Below are 19,277 nucleotides of genomic sequence, written 5' to 3'. Positions count from 1 at the left end.
TTTTAAGGGATCATAAACTAGGGTTCACAGGTGATTTCCCGAATCCAGAGCACTGGTAGTAATGCAGCAACATCTATGAGTCTGTTTGCTATTGAAATTGTAACTCAAAAGATATGAACTACCTTTTTAATACTTTTTTAATTCTCAAAGTTGGTTACTGAATTTGTACACAAACTTCCAGTAATAATCTTGGTTGGGTAGTTGATCCTTTATGAGGTTTTTTTTTCCTGACAGCATTTACAAAGGGATATTACTGATGTTACAAAAAAACAAAACCAAACCAAATAAAGACCACAAAATCTTTCTGAAATCTAATAAACCCAGAGGATAGCTTAATGACTTCCTTTCTTTGAGTGAATTGTTTGGTGATCTTCAGAAACAATTATAGTGTCATTTTATCAGCTTTGGTGGCTCTTAAACTTTCCGTTTGTATTAGCAAAATAGTAAATAATTAGCCAGTTGACTATGAATGATCAAGTTTTTGTAGAACATCTTCCTCCACTTATGCAGAATATAAAAAGTCTGTCAATGGCCAATGACTCTTTGCCTGCAATATAATCAAGCTTCAGAATTACTTAATGTTTAATTCTTCTTCATAATCTCTGAAGAAAAGCAGGAATTGCAGCTGGGCTCTGGTAAAATGGAGCTTGAGTTATAACAAATAAAGCCATTTGGTTTTTACATGTATTTTATCAAGTTGTCTCCTCACATGGCTTGTTTATGCTGTTCAAGTTGAAAATGTGGTGAGCTGTGATACTGAGTCTTAGGATTCAGTAAATCTCACAACAGAATAAACTTTGTGCATTGTTCCTTTTCTCTTAACCAAAGTAGGGGATATTTGCCTGCTATTTGTTTCATTACCTTTTATGTAAGGAATCATGTTCTAAAATGAATTCTTCGGTAACACTTCAGTGAAGTATATGGTATGAATTTTGGAACAGCTAACTCAATTTTAAGTTTCTTTCATGCATATTTAAAACAGGAGAACTGTACTATAATTACATTTCTTGGTATCTGTTGTGGGTTTTCCCCCCTCTACCTTTTTTTTTCTTGTACGATGCACCTAATGCAGTTTGAACTTAAAGTTTTGGGGTTTTTTTTTTGTTATATACTTGTATGCCTACATTTGCTGCAGATCACGTCTGCAAGGCTTGGCCAAAAAGAAGAGGAGTAACATGTTAAGAGATTGTGATGTATCAAAGTTTTGGGGTTTTTCTCCAGCTATTTGCAGTATTGAATGTGATGGCTTGAGACCAGAGAACAGAAATTGGTTTTGGTTTGGTATGGTTTTGAGTGGGTTTTTATGGTTTTTTGTTTGGCTATTTGGGTTGTTTTGGGTTTTTTTGTTTGGGGATTTTTTAGTTTGTGTTGGTTTTGTTTGTTTGTTTGTTTGTTTTTTTGTTTTTTTAATTACAGTTGTTTACAGAAAATATTTTTTTCTCTTCTGATGTCTTTTATTGTTCACTTCTTCTACCCTCAACCTGTTTTCCTTCTGGCACACAGATTTGTAAGACAAAGGCAACTTCACTGGAAACTGTTTTAAATCAAGGACATTTATACTTGCTCCCTTTTTTTTTTTTCTCTTGAAATTCTTCTAGAAATTATAATGGACTAGCAATAACAGAAGTCCTTGTCATGTTAAAAATATGAAAATCTCAGGTGAATTTTGCAGATGGTTAGGAAAAAGAGTAGTGAAAATAACATTTTTTTAGTCTGTATTTTCATATGCATCTGTTTACTGTGTATGTAGCATAATCACATTCTTCAAAAATCAGATCATCATTCATTTTGCCTTGCAGCAACTTTATAGGAAGAAACCAGGATTGGCTGTTACATGTGCAAAGGTACCTCAGAATATGGACAAGAATAGATATAAAGATGTTCTTCCTTGTGAGTATAAAGTACAGACTTTCTTCCTATTTTGCTTTATCGTCTAAATAATAGCTTATAAAACTGCTGTTTGAACTTCTTGATTGCAGTTTTAGTTATATTATTGAAGTCTTATAATTGTTCATTTTATTTTCTAAAAAGTTCTTCTGTATTCTGTTGTATGTGTCTCTGCAATTTTTCAGTGTTTTAACTTAATAAAAGGGAAGCATGCCCTTTCATTGCTAATCTGATTATCTTTTCTTTTCTTTCTTTTTTTTTTTTTTTTTGTTCAGATGATGCCACAAGGATAGTATTGCAAGGAGATGAAGATTACATTAATGCAAATTATGTGAATGTAAGTTGTATAGAGACTTGTGTTTGTCACTGCCTTTATTATAATACAGACTACATTTAGCCTTTTTAAGGTGGTTTCATTTCACATTTTGGGGATTTGTAAATGTAAAAGATATAAAGATTCATCATTTTAAAGATGAAGTGTCTCTTATGGCCATCCTGATGGAAGCACTGTGCAAACATGTGCAGGATCTTTAACCAGTAAAAATTGTTTTACCTTTCTTATACTAAAAATACTGAGGTTGTCTCTTACAATTTAAAACTAAGCCTTTTTCCCCTCTTAAACCACTTTTGACCTGCCAAATATGCTATGAAGTGGTCCTGATTACCCCTAATCATGTGTAGGCTGAGGGACTGGGAAAAGGGAATATAAATATCTGGTTTTTAGGTACTTAGGTTAAACACCTAAATTCCAGAATCAATGGCAACAAACAGTTTTTGCTAGTATACCTTTAGTATGCTTTACCATTATTCCTTTCTAAATATTAAGGAAAATTTGGAAAGCTTTTCAAATATATTTTCATTATTAATCTTCTCTTCTTAGTTCACCATGAGATACTATAGTATCTGTAGCACACATCTGGTTTAAATTAAATATTTAAAGGTTTTTCACATAAGAAATTGTGATCCTGCTTGTGTTATCACTCAGTTGCTACCTTAATTGTCCCTCAACTCCTTTTGAATGCAATGCTGAATTAAAGAAAACCAGTATTTGAGTAGTGAGATCAAAATGTACCTAGAAACTTTCTTTCTCTTTATAGATGGAAATTCCTTCTGTGGGCATTGTGAACAGGTACATTGCTACTCAGGGGCCTCTTCCACACACATGTGCACACTTCTGGCAAGTAGTCTGGGATCACAAGTTGTCACTGATCATAATGTTAACAACTCTTACTGAACGAGGGAGGGTAAGTGTTCAGGTTCCTCATGTGCTGAAGGAATACTCTACTTTCTGTTTTCATATTCTACTTTCTCAGAAGGCTGGGCTTTCTGCATTACTCAGAGAAACAGATACTCTGCAGCTGTCTTTTTTTTTTAATGCTTCTTTAAAAGAAACCAGATGTCTGACAAACAGAAATCTGCAATGACTCCATTTTGCTGATCAGCCAGGTATTATGTGCTGTCCTTTTCTCCTCCTGAGAGCTGGGCTCCATATTCCAGTTGTTCTAATGATGCATCAGACACCTGAAAATGTTGAGCAGGTTGAGCAAAACTTGCAGTCCATCATCAAACACGTCTCCCATTGCAGTACATGGTGCTGGTTAGAATTTAACCTGCTTGCTTTTATTTATGTTGTAGGTTCTTTCCTAGAATTGCTCTGATTATAGTTTTCACTCTGTCTAAATATATTATCCATATATCCATATCCATAATTTCATAATAATATGCTGAAAATTAAAGCAATACCTGGTAAATTCTGTTGTACTTTGACTTAATGTACCCTTTGTACTTTTAAAGATGAAGCTTTTAGTTTATTAGTATAATAAAGGGATTTTTGAGAAGTTCTAGAAAATGAAAACAGCAGTTTTGAAGGGGTAGACATGATGACTCCCTTGTGCCTTCACCATAGCCTCTCTCTGTATTTCCTATGTGTTCTGTCCTTAAACAGTCAAATTTCTCTGGCATCCTAGTCAAAAACCCACTATTTGGGGAAGTAAGAGATGAAGTATTTCAGGTCTATGCATTATGCTGTCCAAACAGCATAATGACTGAGACTAAGTAGGGAAGGTAAAGCAGCAATGTGTAATTGCTCATTGAAATGTGTATAAGAAGAGTGAAAGCTGAAAAGCAACAGGTTTTTAACCATGGTCAGGTTACATAGCTGTTCACGAAGACAGACATTATTTAACATCATCTTGTAGAAAAATTGTCCCTTCATCTTTTGATTACAAAATAGCTTCTATTGATGGCAAAAACACTGGATAATATTGGTTTATTTTCAGAGATATTTTACATTATCCCAGTTTGTGGGTGACTTTTCAGGGACAGAAAAAGATGTCAGTTTTTGCCAGATATTCCCATTGACAAAAGGAAATGTTTTCACCTGGAGGTGCTTCATTATAGAATATCTCTTTTTGATAGTGTTAACATTTGCATTATAGGATAAAAAGATTTTTTTTCCCTAATAATGTTATTTTTAAAAAAGAAAATGGTGCAATATTTTGGCTTAAATTTAAAGGGGAAAGTATTTCAGATAAATTACTCCAATAAAAGTTTCAGGCATAATGATTAAAATTTTAATTAAACTATACAGAATTTAGCCTACCTTGTCAAGTAGTTTTCCAGTTTGGGTATAAACACCTCACCAACAAAGCAGAATACCTGAATTCCCTGAACTACAGCACAGGAAGGGAGGCTGGAGGCAGAAGTGCTTGTATGCAGTCTTGAAGTGTACTTCATTTCCTTTACAGACCAAATGTCATCAGTATTGGCCTGATCCACCAGATGTAATGGAATATGGCAGCTTTCGTGTCAGATGCCACTCTGAAGACTGTACAATTGCTTATGTTGTCAGAGAAATGGTGATTACAAATATTGAGGTAAATGCCTATTATCTTGAATAATCTCCAAGCAAATGAATGAATACTTATATAGAAAGGTAGATACAGACTCGATGTCAGAGCATATACATCTCTGTGTATGTGTGTATATATATATATATATATATACACACATTTATGTAAAAAGAATATGCATATAATATATGAATCAACATGGTATGGTTATTTCTTTAGAGCTTCTAGAAAAACATACTTTCTGAAGTTCTATAATACCTTAATACTTTATGCTAAATAAGTACTGTAATAAACTTCATACAGAAGTTTAGTAATTTTTTGTAAACAGTTTTGAAGTCATTGACTCTTCACAAGTCTTTTGATTTTTAGTGAAATTTTTTGTAAGGAACTGTGCTCTGTAAAGGATGAAATGTGGGTCACTTAGTTAATGGCTCTTGCAGAGTGAATCATAGAGCTGTTGTTTTGAGAGAAGATAGAGAATCTCACCAGGTTCTTTTCATAATCTTTAGTCAGATTTTAAAAGAGAAAAGAAATCCTTACATACCTCAGTTGAAATGTGCTGTATGTAAGGTATTTGTATTTGTTAGATGTAAATAATTTCTGCTAATGCCAGAGTTAAAAAACAAAGAGCAATTTAAACATTAAATGTGTATATCAGATTGTGTCATGAAATCTATGTTCAGATCACATCTAGACTTCCCACAACCTGAATAGAGGGGGTGATGTTTGGCATTTGTTTATGAGTTGTCTTCCATTTCTTTTGTTTCCCTCTTCATCTCTTTTCTAAAATTCTACTGTCACAAGTATTTTCTAAAATGATGAAGTGTTTGTACTATCATAAGATACATGTAAAAGAAATCACTATGTATTGACCAAATAATGAATTTACAGTCTCACTTTTAATCAATCTTTTAAACTTCTTTATAGTTTAGTAGATTTTACTGTCACTAGAATTTCTACTAGTAAGAAAAGTAAAGAGCTGTTTTAAAATGTTGCATTTCATTGATTCCCTTACAGCAAGATGACCAATTATTTTGTCTCATAAATTTGTATTTGAATCTATCACTTGACGTAGCATTACTTGACATAAATATATTTTTTTTTAATGTGGTTAAGATTTCCTTTGCAGTCATAAACATGTGCAATTCCAGGACTTACAGGTCTTCATTCCAGTTAAGATGGTTTACACTGTTTCGGTCTCTAGCTATTGGAAACTACCCAGTTAAGAGACCAGCATGGTTTTTGGTTCTGTTTTCCAGCCAATTTATTTATAAGCAAGAAACTTGAGCAGAGAAGAAAGCTACAGTATTATAGCAGTACTGTAGAGTAGATGTAGACAAATTTTTAGTCCATGTTACTCAAATTAGTTGATTGTCAATTAACTTTGGTTAGCTAATGCTTCTTGTAAATTTTTGTTTACTCTTTTCAAATGCTTGTTCTTCTCCTTGATTAGTGTTTATCAAACTGGTACATAATTTTGAGTAAATTCATCAGTATGTGTTTTCACTTCAGTTGTCTATTTGCTAGCATGTGGTAAAGCAAAATCCTATGAAGAATGGAGAAGTCAGGATTTCAGTTTCTTTGGGGTTTTTTTGGGTTTTTTTGGTTTTTGGTTTGTTTGGGATTTTTTTGTTGTTATGGGGTTTTTTGTTATTTTTAAAATACAAATTAATGCTATTTGGGATAAAGGTTTTACAAAAATAGTGTGCTGTTATAGATATGTCAACAGATGTGAACTTCACAGGAATGTGCAGCCATATAAGTTGTCTCACGATAGCTCTCAGTTAAGAATATTTTTTCTAATGGAAAGGCATATACTTACCTTGATTTCATCTGGGACAAAAGCATGCTAAAGCTAGTCCTGGGTGGATATGTGGGGTTTTGTAGTGAGGGAAAGGTTGTTTTGAGCATTTTTTTAATTATGATTTGTTGTGTTTTGGTTGTGAGGATGGGTTTTTTTTTTCACTGAAGGCAAGTTAATTTGTATGCTTGAAGTGAGAACACTTAAAAGAGCACTCAACATGGAGCTATCCCATATGATAACAATTTGATTGTAATAATTGATAGCTCAGTGTACATTTGACATTTCAGATGGAAAGAAAAACCTTTGTAGCTTGTTAAAACAACATAGTGAAAGAACTCTGTGAAAGGCTTAGGTTTCTCCTTGTCTTACATATCATTTGAACTGTTAAAGCTGACTAAATGTATCCTTCTAGAGGCATTTTCTGTTTGAGTAGACTCTGCAAAGCTTTATAAATGCTTCCTCTCACACATATTGTTATATTCTTGGAAGAACACATAAAGAATTTATCTGAATTCAAACCAAAACTTTATTATTCCCTGAACTAATGTGAGCATCATTGGACTGGTCCTTATGAAGACAAGTAGCTCGTAATAGTAAGACAGATAAGCTTCAACACTCAAAAGAGGCTTGATTCTTCTTAGAAAGGCATATTTGTGAAAAAAATTCCTGTGAATTAGGTTGCACAGATTTCAAATTCGCCATTAGGGGGAAATAGCTCAAAAGAAAGGCTTAGGAAATGATACCCTTGGCCTTTTGCTTATAAATGCTCAGAAGACATGAGAAACCAAGAACTTCTCGGGATTTTTCTGATGCAGTTTAACTCAGTCCTTCTTAGATGTAATTGAAGACCAGCAAATGACTGCAAATCTGAAATATTTGTAATCTAAGCCTTGCAAAATGAAAAACTGGATTAATTTCCTGCCTTTTCTTTCCCAGATCAAGATTGAAAGCTACCCCTGTAGCAAAATGAAAGAAAAGGAAATAAAGCACTAGGTTTGGGGTTTTTGGGGGGTTTAGGTTGTTTTTATTTTGTTTTTTATTTTTTAAAAAAAGGTTCAAAACACTTTGGGGTCCAGAACAAACAGACTAAAGGATAGAAATGGTGTAGTGTGAGGGTACAGTTGATCACACAGAGCACTGTTTCATAAAAAAAGATAAATACTTAATTTACTCACTGAAAAATAGCATGTGAAACCCAAAGCAAACTTCAATTCAAATTTCTATTAAGATAATTTCCTTGCAACATCTATTTTTATGCTGCTTTCCCATTTTCCACAGCCTTTAAACAAGCTTTTTTTCATGATCCAGCCATGGAATTATTAAGGTTGTGGAGATTATACTCACTGAAACACATTATTCATATCATTTTAAAGACAAGTAATTCTGCAAATTTTGGTTTGCTTGTTTTTTTATTCTATCACATCTTATGTCAGTTGTTGCCACACCTCCTTAGTTGTTCTCAAAATGCCCCATTATTCTCCCAGCTTATTTCTTCCATTATCTAAATCATTCAAACAAAGAGAAAAAATATCAAGATGGTTAAAAAATTGATTGAATTTAATCCTTTAAAGACAGGTTATATCATTGCTATAATGAGGGAGGAGTTACCATGACTTTACCCCTCATAATCAACCCTGGCCAAGATTTAAGACAGGGCTTTATGTCATAATATTGACTGTTTAGAATGATTGTGCAACAATGACAATGCAAATAAAGAGCTTTGGGGAGAGAAACTTCTTTTTGATTTAAAAGGTGTCACTTTTCATGGATATCACAATGATAGAGGGGACGGTTTGAAGAAAAAAGAAAATAAATCGATGCAGCAACTCAAACAAATTGAAAATTAAATATAAATCTATTTTGCTAAGGAAGGATATTGCTGTTTGCTGAAGGGAGGTTAAATTGCAAGATGAAAAATGACTGGTATCTTTCTGTTTATGAACAACTGGCAGGTAGGCCTTTAGTGACTGTGTTAAATTGATAGTAGATGAAATAAAGGCAGCAGTGTAAAATGACTTATACTGCCAGCACTTTCTGCTATAAGCAGCTGAAAGCAGAATCTCTGGAATTTTTACACATCTTAACTGTCTGAGCTGAGACTTACCATGCCATTTGTCTTCCTTGCCAGATATGTGTCATACAGCAGTTTGCTCATGTTAAGGGTTCTTAGACTGTTTTGCTGAAACTTTTGCTTCCACGCATGAAACAATACTTTGTATTTTAATTTTTTAAAATATATAAATCTATATAAAAGTGCACTGCACTGAACATGTTCTTTCATGGTAGAAGAAAAGTTTGTTTTGAATCACAAAGAGCCAAAGAACAAAACTCGATTAGAAGTATTATGGCAAGGGTGTAGAGAAGCATAGCACAGTGGGAACAGGGGACCTAAGAAATGCCAAATGCCACCACCAAAGTATCTGCTCTGCAGAAACTGGGCTTTGACCCTTATCACTGAGTCTCAGCTTTCAAGGCATACTTGTGAAGCTTACAAGCAAAGAGCATACCTTTTCCTGCTTAGGAGATAATAGGACCATTTTAAAGGTTAATGTAGTTCTAATATGGTGACATGTCTTTTTTTTTTTTCCATATTGAAGATTATATTAGACCAAAAAGGACATAAACTGAAACAGTGAAATGTAAAATCAATTGCTGGATTTTTTAAGAAAAGTCAAAATTAAGGTGGACCTTTCAGACCTGTATTTCCTTCCTTCTAGATGAGCATTATGCTGAGCTGTGTGAGCTGTATTTCTGAAGAACACCTTGTAGCAGGAGGAGCCTTTCTTGCTCCTGAGGCTCCATGAGCTGCTGGTCTCTCCATTGCCTCACACAAGAGTGAGCTTCCTCTCTGTGGGTGTGTGTCCCACCTTTATTGGCCCCCTGGTAATAGGGGGCCTGCCCTAACCAGGCACAGGTGGACTCACACCCACTCTTTGGCAACTCGAGGCACCTGGTTTATCTTGTTTCTCTACATTTCCCCCCCCCCCCCCTTTTTTTTTTTTTTTTTTTTTTTTTTTTTTTTTTTTTTACAACACTGGTTACAGGATTTTTACAAACATTTTACACTTATAGCTTACGGAATTTAACCCTAGCTTACAAACATAAACATACAAACATACACTTATAGCTTACAGGATTTAACCCTAGCTTATCACAACACTGATTACAAACATTTTTTTTCACACAAACATACACTTATAGCTTATGGGATTTAACCCTAGCTTACAAATACTTTTCACAAAGTCTCTGCCTTTCCGCCTTGAGTTGTTCTTCTCCCTCCTGTATCTGCTCTTCTCTTGGCTTCCCTCTGCTCAGGGGTTTCCAAAGAGAGAATCCGTATCTTGGCTTCCTCTGCTCAGGGGTTTCCAAAGAGCTTGCTGGTTCCTCATGGGTTTCTGGTTCCTCATGGGATTCCATACACGGGTTTTAACCCTTCCTCATGGGATTCCATCCTCCTGGCTTCCCTCTGCTCAGGGGTTTCCAAAGAGAGAATCTTTATCTTGGCTTCCCTCTGCTCAGGGGTTTCCAATCCAAAGAGCTTGCTGGTCATACCTTTCAGGGAGAGTGTTAGCCCAGGCACTTTTTCAAATCAGGGAGAATGTTCCTGTTACCAGCTCCTCACACTGCTGCCTTTCAGAAGTTGTTCTTCTTTCAAGTTGCCCGCATTCTCCACTAAATGTAGCGGGAAGAGCCTTTCTTGCTCCAGAGGCTCGACGAGCTGCTGGCCTCTCCATTGCCTCGCACAAGAGTGAGCTTCCTCTCTGTGGGTGTGTGTCCCACCTTTTTTGGCCCCCTGGTAATAGGGGGCCTGCCCTAACCAGGCACAGGTGGACTCACACCCACTCTTTGGCAACTCGAGGCACCTGGTTTATCTTGTTTCTCTACAACACCTCATATCTGTATTAATCTGGGCAAGTCATTTTAGAGGAAGCCTGCTTTTCTGTATCATTCTAAAAAGCAAGGCTGCAACCTGCAGAAAGATGAAGAAAGGGTGGTTTTGTGGCCAAAGGTCTTGATGAGGAGATTGTTCTGCAAGTGTTACAGAAGGCATTTGAGGCATTACATCTGACAGCCCTGTACTTTGTCAAGTTGCAATCCCAGCAGCAGACTTACTAGGAAAGATCATGTGCCTTTACCCTGTGTTTCTGAGCAGAAACAGATGAAGTTGCATTTGCAGAAGTTATCTTGCATTTGCATAGGAGGGGTGGGTACAAGTGCATCTTTTTCCTTTTTTTTGGCTGACATCTTTGTAGCAACAATAACCATTACCTGAAGGACAGCAACACAATATTTTGGGACCTCTGTAGGTACTTGCCAAGTAAATGTTGGTCAGAGCCATGATACATCTAGAAGTTGGATAAATGGCTGATGATATGTTGGGATAAATTACATAATTCAGAAATATCACTGGAGTCTGTAAGTTGTTTGGACTAATTTTTTTTTTTACCTACCATTTTTGAGCTGATTTGTTAAAACAGAAAATACATAAATTCAATTGAAATCAGTCTATGTGAGTGCTAAAGACATGAAATATTTTTGTTAACAATAAGGTATATAATGTCAAGTTAGGCAAACTTGGCAACTGGGCCACAAGTAACTATTGCTTTTTCACTTTCAGAAAGTTTAGACTTATAAAACAATACTAGTAAATTCAGGTTGTATAAAGATAAGTTCTATGTCTGTCAGTCATTAGAAGCTACAATAATGACTGTCATTGGAAATCTCAGTGAAAATGAAATGTGAGAAGGATTTTAGATGACTTGCAGAGAATAAAGGTTTGGAGAGCAACTTAAGTATAATGAGAAGCTAGCTTTATTTTCCATCACCAGGCGTGTACCAAGAAGCTGGGTCTGGCAGCAATACTGTGTTTAAAAATAGGTTATTTTAATGGGATACGTACAGTGTGGCTAACTATGGCCAGTAACTATAATTCTAGAGAGTTTTTTTAATGTGTGAGTGTTGGATTTCAATAACCATTATACCACAGATGTGGTGGTAATTGGCTGACATTTTCTGAATTTAAAAGCTGACTTTCATTAGGAGTGTAAAGCCTTGAAGATTTTATATTATTTAAAAAAAAAAAACAAAGCACACCACACAAACTAAAAATAGTGTAAAAAAAAATGTGGACTTCATCATAGAACTGTTTTTGTATCTTCTACATGACATAAAATTAGAAGAACTAGTTCTGTAACATACACGAATACAACCGTTGTTCAACATACATTTACATTACTAATGAAATTACTTGAAAATATGTCTGCATTTTGAAAACAGGTGATGTCATGATCAAGTTTTAATTATTTTAATCAGAAGAGCTCAGTCAAAAGAATCAAAATTGAGTGTATCAAAACATACATAATAAAACTATACTGAAGCCTGGAATATTTAACAAACAGCTACGTTGGTCTCTAGGGATGAATAGGGCATATAACAGTGTGTTCTTACAATGTATTCTTATTCTGAAGAAGTCTTATGTAACCTGCTTTTACTTAACTTCAGAGCAGTTTTTTCTTATTTAAAAAAAAAGGCAGTTCAATATATTGAAGCCTGGATTAATGCTAAGTAAAATTCATAATCCGCTCCCTCATCTTTTCCTAGCTTGTAAAAGGGCTTTTGATGCTCCAGATCATTGTCCGTGGTTCTTGAGTGTCTCAGTGTGCTTGGCTTGAATTTCTTGATGCACGTGGAAGCTGACTGCATGCTCAATCATAGATAATTTTAGAATTAGTTAAATCTTTGTCTCACCTGAATGCTGTAATTCAAATGTCTCTCATTGCAGAGAACCAGCTCAAGCTGTTACATGTAGGTGCTGCATTGTATCATTTCCCCTTTTAAAAGATTCTGAGTGAGCAAACACAGATTGGCAAAAGTGGACTTTTTAATGACATTTTCTTGTCACATTTGTGTTTTTGTGTTACTCAATCTGTGGCATTTCAGAAAATTTTAAAGGTAATCATTTGGTCAATTTCAACTACATAATGGCAGCAAAACTGAGCAGAAAAAGACCATACTTTTTCTTGCCAAGATTCTTGTCATTGTGTGGTCTTTTGATGTCCTGAATGATAGATCCCAATGCAGTTTGTATTACATCGAGCTTGGTCATTAATGTTAGACTGCATTGTCCACTTGGGCTTTATGCTAGACCTTTTAGTACTGATTACTCATACTTTGATTACTGTGATTACTTTTAAGAAGGGAAGAATGAGTTGTGTACTCATGTCCCTGGAGGCAATTGTAAATTTCTGCAATTACTTCAACTCAAACATATTTCCTAGGACTCTACTTGGTACCTAGGCAGTAGTTATTCTGCCTTCTGTGTCTTTCTAGACTGTACCCTGGCAGTAAAGCCACTTTCTCGAATGGAAGAGGAAAGCTAGCAAGGGAAAGCATTTAAACAGGTCACACATTTCAGTAGTTGTGCACTTAAGAGAAAGGAGAAATCCTCCTACAGTTAGTAGCATCGCTAGCACTTGCCTCCTCCCTAGAAATGTTCAAGTCCAGGCTGCAACAACTTGGCCAATGGAAAGGGGAGATGGAACTGGGTAATCTTTAAGGTTAACTCCAACCCAAACCATTTTGTTATTTGAGGAAAACATTCTTCCATGGACTAATAGGGAAAGGCCAGTTTTCATAGACTAATACACTGATGAAGTTGACTTTTTCAGTAGTGTGTCAAATGTAAAGTTTAGCAATGGACATCAGTGAAATTAGATTTCATGAGTGTCTTGTATTTTACCTCAGGTCTGTCATTGATATCAAGATATAATAGGTCAACAGAACACCAAAATGAAGCTTGGTATGTTTATTTAGAGAATGTTATGACTTTTTGTGTTTTCTAAGAATAACATGTTCATACTTTATTCTGAATTTTAAAATTACAGAAATTTTCTATCATGCATCTTACAGCACCTACAGAATACACTTACTGTGGAAAGTATAACTTGTATCTAGTAGATGTCAATACAGTACTCATAACACTGACTTTTTTTTTTTTTTTTAATCTCACTGTATTTTAGACAGAACAGCAACACACCATCACCCATCTCCAGTATGTTGCTTGGCCTGATCATGGTGTTCCTGATGACTCCATGGACTTCTTGGAGTTTGTGACCTGTATGAGGCCAAAGAGAGTAGAGAATGAGCCCGTCCTTGTTCACTGCAGGTACCTGTGTTTTAAAATTCTGAATATTGATTTGGTTCGACCTTAGAGTAAGCATTACTCTGAAATGTTTATCTGCAATACATGGAAGTCCTTGAATCAGAGGAAAACATTAAACTGTTCAATACCAGCGTTCTTTGGTGGAGACAAAGGGCAAGTTTCTTTTCTCTCTCATTCTGCAACCTTTTGATGAAATGGCTTAATCATGTAACTACCACAGATATGATAATCTGTAAATTATTCTCCATTTTTATCCTGTGCTACCACTGTAACATCATTTTGAATGATACTGCAAAGTTTTGTCTGCTTTTAAGTGCCTGCCAAAAATACCAAACAAATGCATTCAGATTTGTAAGAAGTTACAATTGTTAAAAATCCATTTCCTTTAACTGAGTTTTTAGTATTGTTCATATAAAAATTATTTTCTTTGTAATAATTGCTAGGAAACATTACTCTAGTAAAGCTTTCAACTCAGAATTGTATTAAGGTCTTCTTGTAATTTCTAAGGCTATTTAGCATCCTAGCATTAAGATTGGGATATGAATTTGATGCATTGCAAAAACTCAATTTTATAGATTTTTTTTTTTTTTTTTTTTGTTTGCATTTCACAGTGCTGGAATTGGTCGCACGGGGGTATTGGTCACTATGGAAACAGCCATGTGCTTAATTGAAAGAAATCAACCTGTTTATCCACTGGATATTGTACGAAAAATGCGAGACCAGCGAGCTATGATGGTGCAAACATCAGTAAGTGATGGAGAGGAAGCCTCATTTTCTGTATATGTTCACTGCACTTGTTCAGGTTTAAAACAGATCAAAGAAAGGTTTTAAACAATCTAGTTGTATGAGTCTTCAGTTACCATTATACTTCATGCTCACTACATTTAGCATAACATAATGTGGTGACTAAGCCTGCTTTGCTTTTGAGGTGTATATCTAGCCTTTCTGTAAAACTTTATTACCTTGTCTTTAAAAGACAATTGATTCCTAGAGATATACAAGTAGTTAGAATGCACAGTCCGAATCATCTCTTTACAGGCCTTTCTCTTATTTTTTCAAGAAACTAGAAAAATGTTTTTCTTTTTATTCTTAGTACGGAACCTTATAGGAAGTTATCATACTGAAGGTACAATTAAAGGATTTGTGGTATGATTTGAAGAGGAAGAAGTGGCTTTTCAAGAGGCCACCTTACTAGTAGAAGTTAGCCAGAAATAATATATGTATTCATTTTAATTGTAAAACTACTTCAATTTGCAAAAACAAAGGGCAAGTGTGAAATTCAGGAAAAGTTGGGTTGTAGCAATATCTGATTTATGAAAGTGGAAGGTGATTTTACAATAGCAGTGGTCCAAAGACGATTCGAGATCACAAGAACAATTTTGTTTCAGCTTTGGAAATCAACATATTGATGTTAGAGACCAAGGACAAAGTCTGGGAGGCTCTACTTTCTGCAGTAGAGGTTAAGTGACAGCATTATTAAGCATGGGTTATTTTGGACACCTAAATGACCTACAATAAATGGAAGCAAAGGCCTTTCCACCTGCAAAGTCACCAGTTAAATTGGGTATTTCTGTCTCTCATCTTCAAAAGAAAATACCTTGATTTCTACTAGATGAAGAGAAGGAAGAAGCCTTCAGAAGAACTTTGAGGAAGAACTTCAGAAGACAAATTCTATTCATTAACAGGTTAATTGCTGCAAGAGCTAGCATTATGATTCATTAGATGGGAAAAAAAAATCTTTTCTTTTGCATTAGAAAATGCAAAGGTTGTGAAAGTATCAGGAATCAGTGAAGTGTTCAGTGAGCAGAGATTGTTCCTGCACACTGCTGAGACTCTTGTTGTTCATTGCTGTCTGAGTGAACTCCCTGGAAGTGCATTGGGACTGACTGGGTTAAGAGGGAGTTGTCTGAAGAGTCCCCTGCCTATTCCTTGCAGAAATGAAAGCTCAGGTTATGACACAAGGATGTCATGAGGAGAAACAGCAGCCTCAGGGTTAAGGAAGCCAAATGCTGTCTTTTGGAGTTGTACCTGTCTGTGCCCCTCAGTTTCTAAAATGTACTGAGCAAGTTCAGGCTTAAACTTTCTAGGGCTGGTCATCTTTTTGAGAATCAGACATAAGACCCTCAAGTAAGTTTCAGCTTGCCAAATGGCTGACTTCCCCCTGTTACAAAAGAAATCAGCAGGAATTGTCCTTACCCTCTACAGTTTGAGATAGCTGAACAATAAGGGGAATGATGATGAATGCACTGACAATCAGGCCCCGAGTGTGGAAAACTGAGTATCTAAAATGAGATTCTGTACCTTGCTGGTCATGTTCCACAGTTCCCTTTTAGCACAGTCAAGAGAGGGATGACCTGTAGCAGCAGCACTGTGAAACTAAATTCACTTGGTATTTCTGAAGGATGCAGCTACTGTTGTGAAAAGCCAATGAGCAGAATTGGCATACTGTGCTCTAAATGAGACACAGAAGCAAGCGCTCAAGTGTGAGAAAGCAGATTATCAAAGAGATGCATATTAACATTTTCATCTATCCTGAGTGCTCTGTTGCATCCCCATGCTTGCATTCCAGCTATTCCCACTGCACGTATTTGGTACTCAGCTTTATGATTTTGGGAGAAGCCATTAGGGATTGTTCAGCTGTAAGGGAGGGTTTGTTCATTTCTATCAGCCTTGCCTGAAGGGTGTTCAGCTGCCCTGTGGAGATGGTGTGTGTGCTCCAGTTGTAAGATGGTGCACATAGCCAGATGCATGTTATGAGTTACCATCAGACGGGATACTCAGTAAGTAAGCATGGACTCATCAGGAACAGTTTAGTTTCTGCTGTTTGTCATGTGAAAGCTGTAGTTTCTCCAAGGTCTGTAATTGGGTCATCAGAAACAGAAAAACAAAAGCTTTGACCAAAATAATAGAACTACAGCAAAATTTATGGAACTGTATGACCTTTCATTTGAAAAAGAGAATGAAAAGAGGAAAAACTAACTGTTGTGTTCAGTTAGAGATAATTTAGGGATATTAAAGTGCTCTAGGACATATATAATAGAAGCAGTTATCAGCTGAGTGAGCAGTAATAATACTTGTAGCAGATTAAAAGCAAAGAAAACAAATAGTCAGAGCCTGAGTCAGAGGAAGCAATGCTGAAGTGTTCATTCTTATTTGTTCAGTAACTTGATCACATAAAGGAGTTAACAGAAGTATTGAACAGAGAGCTAAATATCACACTTGGCTTGCTCAGGCAGTAGAAATATGCAAATGACAATAACAATGAAGAGAAAAGTCAAGGTAATTAAGAAATAAAGACAAAAGAACACAGTGATCTTGAAGGTGGGAGTAATTGACTGAAGGGTTGAAAGAAAAGGCAGGAAAATCAAGATGCAGAAAATTAACTTCCATCCCCCAGTTTTCCTCAAATTTTCTCTATGTAATAGAAAATGTACTGCTGGTTATGGACAAGAATAAAGTTCCTCAGTACTGGTATTTAAGTGCAACCTAAGGTCCTTCACAGTCCATACATTAGATTTTCATCCTGTCCTTTGGGAGATGTTGGGGTAACGTTTCCAGATTCTCCTGTAGAGTTGATGAGAGCTGACATACAAGGGCAACTAGGAGAACATTTTAAAGATGTAAAAAGGTATTTATGTGAAGCTGTGATTCTCTGAGTATGACATGGAGCTTTGGAGAAAGATGTTCTTGTTGGGGTTTTGTACTTTCAGAGAAGAAACATACACTTTTATTTTTTAAAATTCTTTTAAATTTTAATCGTTGTGTCTTCTTGGGATTGTGTTAGTCATAAAAATTTATTCAGTCCTATTGCTAATGTCTCCTTTTATCAATTTTCTGAAAAGGCTCACAGACTAATTACTTTTAACATATAGGCATATCACAAGATCATGGAAGAAAATAGTCTTTGTAATTGTATAATTCAGAAAATAAATGCTAACCTCATTTGTAAAGGACCAAATGAGCTTTAAACATTGTGTGACAGAAGAATTAAAGTGGCTGCTACTCTTCAAAAATATTCATCCCATTGGTTTGATCCCATGCTGATACAAAAGGCAGTGTATGGTCTCATCACAAATAGAAAATAAAGCAACTCAGTCTTCTGCAATAGTGTAGATGTCTTAGGAAAAAATAAAGCTTATATCAAAGCAGTTGGATCTATATATCCTAGATGGTACTTTTAAATGCATTCATTGTCACATAGTTTAAGTGTCCAGTAATATGTAAGATTGACAAGGTTAGAATATTTGTAATTATCAGATAACAGTACCAAAAAGATAGATGAGATGTATAAAGAACTTAACTAGTTGAACCTAAAGTCAGAAGAAACATATAAATTTGGATAGCTGTTATGAATAAATCCTCTTCCCTTAGACTTAAGCATGTGTTCTTTAAAATTTCAGGATTGTATCTTCTAATTCTTTGTCCATCAAAGAAGAGTCAATGTTGCCTTTATTTACAGTCAGCACAGTCAGGAGAGTCAGATTTTCTCCTTCTGTCTTTGTACCTCCTCTCCAGTTGCTGTTTCATTAGGAAAGGAAGCATCTGTAATGTTAGTCCTATTAAATACCACTGTATAATCAGGAGTTGGACATCTGTAAATGGTTTTTTTTTTTTTCTTTCTTACACAGAGTCAATACAAATTTGTTTGTGAAGCTATTCTTCGTGTTTACAAAGAAGGATTGGTTCGGCCACTGGATTCCAGTTAGCACAGCAGTGAAGGATGAATACTTTTTTTCCCTTAAAAAGACTACTCTTTAAGTAAAGCAAGGGCTTGTTTCTGAAAGCAACCAGAATGGACTAGAAGCCCATGAAAAGACAAATGAGCACATTTGAACTGTGGCACTTTAAATTTCTCAAGAAGATTGCTAAGTCATGTACAGTATAACAAAGTCATGTAGATAAATATACGAGAGCAAATGTGTGTAATGTGCTTTATTCACATAGAAACCATAAACAATCATGGAAACCTTAATACATCTCTTTTACTGCCTTAAAACACCCTTGACTTTAGAAGTTACAAAGGTCCTTGTGTGTGTATTTTGAAAATGCAAAAAGAAACTGATAGTATTGAAATGGTTCATCTTAGAAAACATTTAATATCTTTGTATTGTATGAAAGTTCACTGAAGGTGAATATTTGTAACTTCCTCATTGGAGCACTAAATATTCATAGAAATGTAACCATGACTTCTGAAAAGCAGATGAAGAGCTTCAAAGGCCTAATGCATAACTGCTGTACAGTAAGAGCTGGAGAAATTTAGTATTCAGTTACCATGAAACTATTAGTAAGTATGCCAGCTGGGATAATATGCTTCTTAGGAATCACATCTACCGTATGTGATTTGGAAAATAATGCTGCATTTAAGCATTTATGCAGATATTACAGTCTGTATCTTCTGTTGATGAAATTTAAATGATGAAACTTGCCCTTTTTACCGTGACCTACTTACAATTTTAATTATTTTACTCCTTCTTGTCTGTTTCTGCTGTCCATCTCCTTTACACTTGTTTTTCACTGCCTTTTTCTATATGTGGACTGAAAATATTTTAGCTTATAATGAGGTTTTGTTTTG

The 19,277-nt window shown here is 35.4% G+C and overlaps 1 protein-coding gene across 1 annotated transcript in view; it reads left to right on the top strand.

Moving 5' to 3' along the window:
* Positions 1–18,540, top strand: part of PTPN3 (protein tyrosine phosphatase non-receptor type 3) — a 127,484-nt gene extending 108,944 nt beyond the window's left edge. Inside the window, exons 21-27 of the mRNA XM_030445028.1 lie at positions 1,800–1,890; positions 2,163–2,224; positions 2,985–3,131; positions 4,635–4,763; positions 13,563–13,708; positions 14,317–14,452; positions 18,334–18,540. Of these exons, the coding sequence (XP_030300888.1) occupies positions 1,800–1,890; positions 2,163–2,224; positions 2,985–3,131; positions 4,635–4,763; positions 13,563–13,708; positions 14,317–14,452; positions 18,334–18,411 (789 nt within the window). The 3' untranslated portion in view covers positions 18,412–18,540. The remainder of the gene's footprint in view (positions 1–1,799; positions 1,891–2,162; positions 2,225–2,984; positions 3,132–4,634; positions 4,764–13,562; positions 13,709–14,316; positions 14,453–18,333) is intronic.
* The last annotated feature ends 737 nt before the right edge of the window (positions 18,541–19,277 follow it).

The sequence above is a fragment of the Calypte anna genome, chromosome 2 (assembly GCF_003957555.1).
Source record: "Calypte anna isolate BGI_N300 chromosome 2, bCalAnn1_v1.p, whole genome shotgun sequence".
Classification (NCBI taxonomy): domain Eukaryota; kingdom Metazoa; phylum Chordata; class Aves; order Apodiformes; family Trochilidae; genus Calypte; species Calypte anna.
This window is presented reverse-complemented; position numbering and strand designations above follow the sequence as displayed.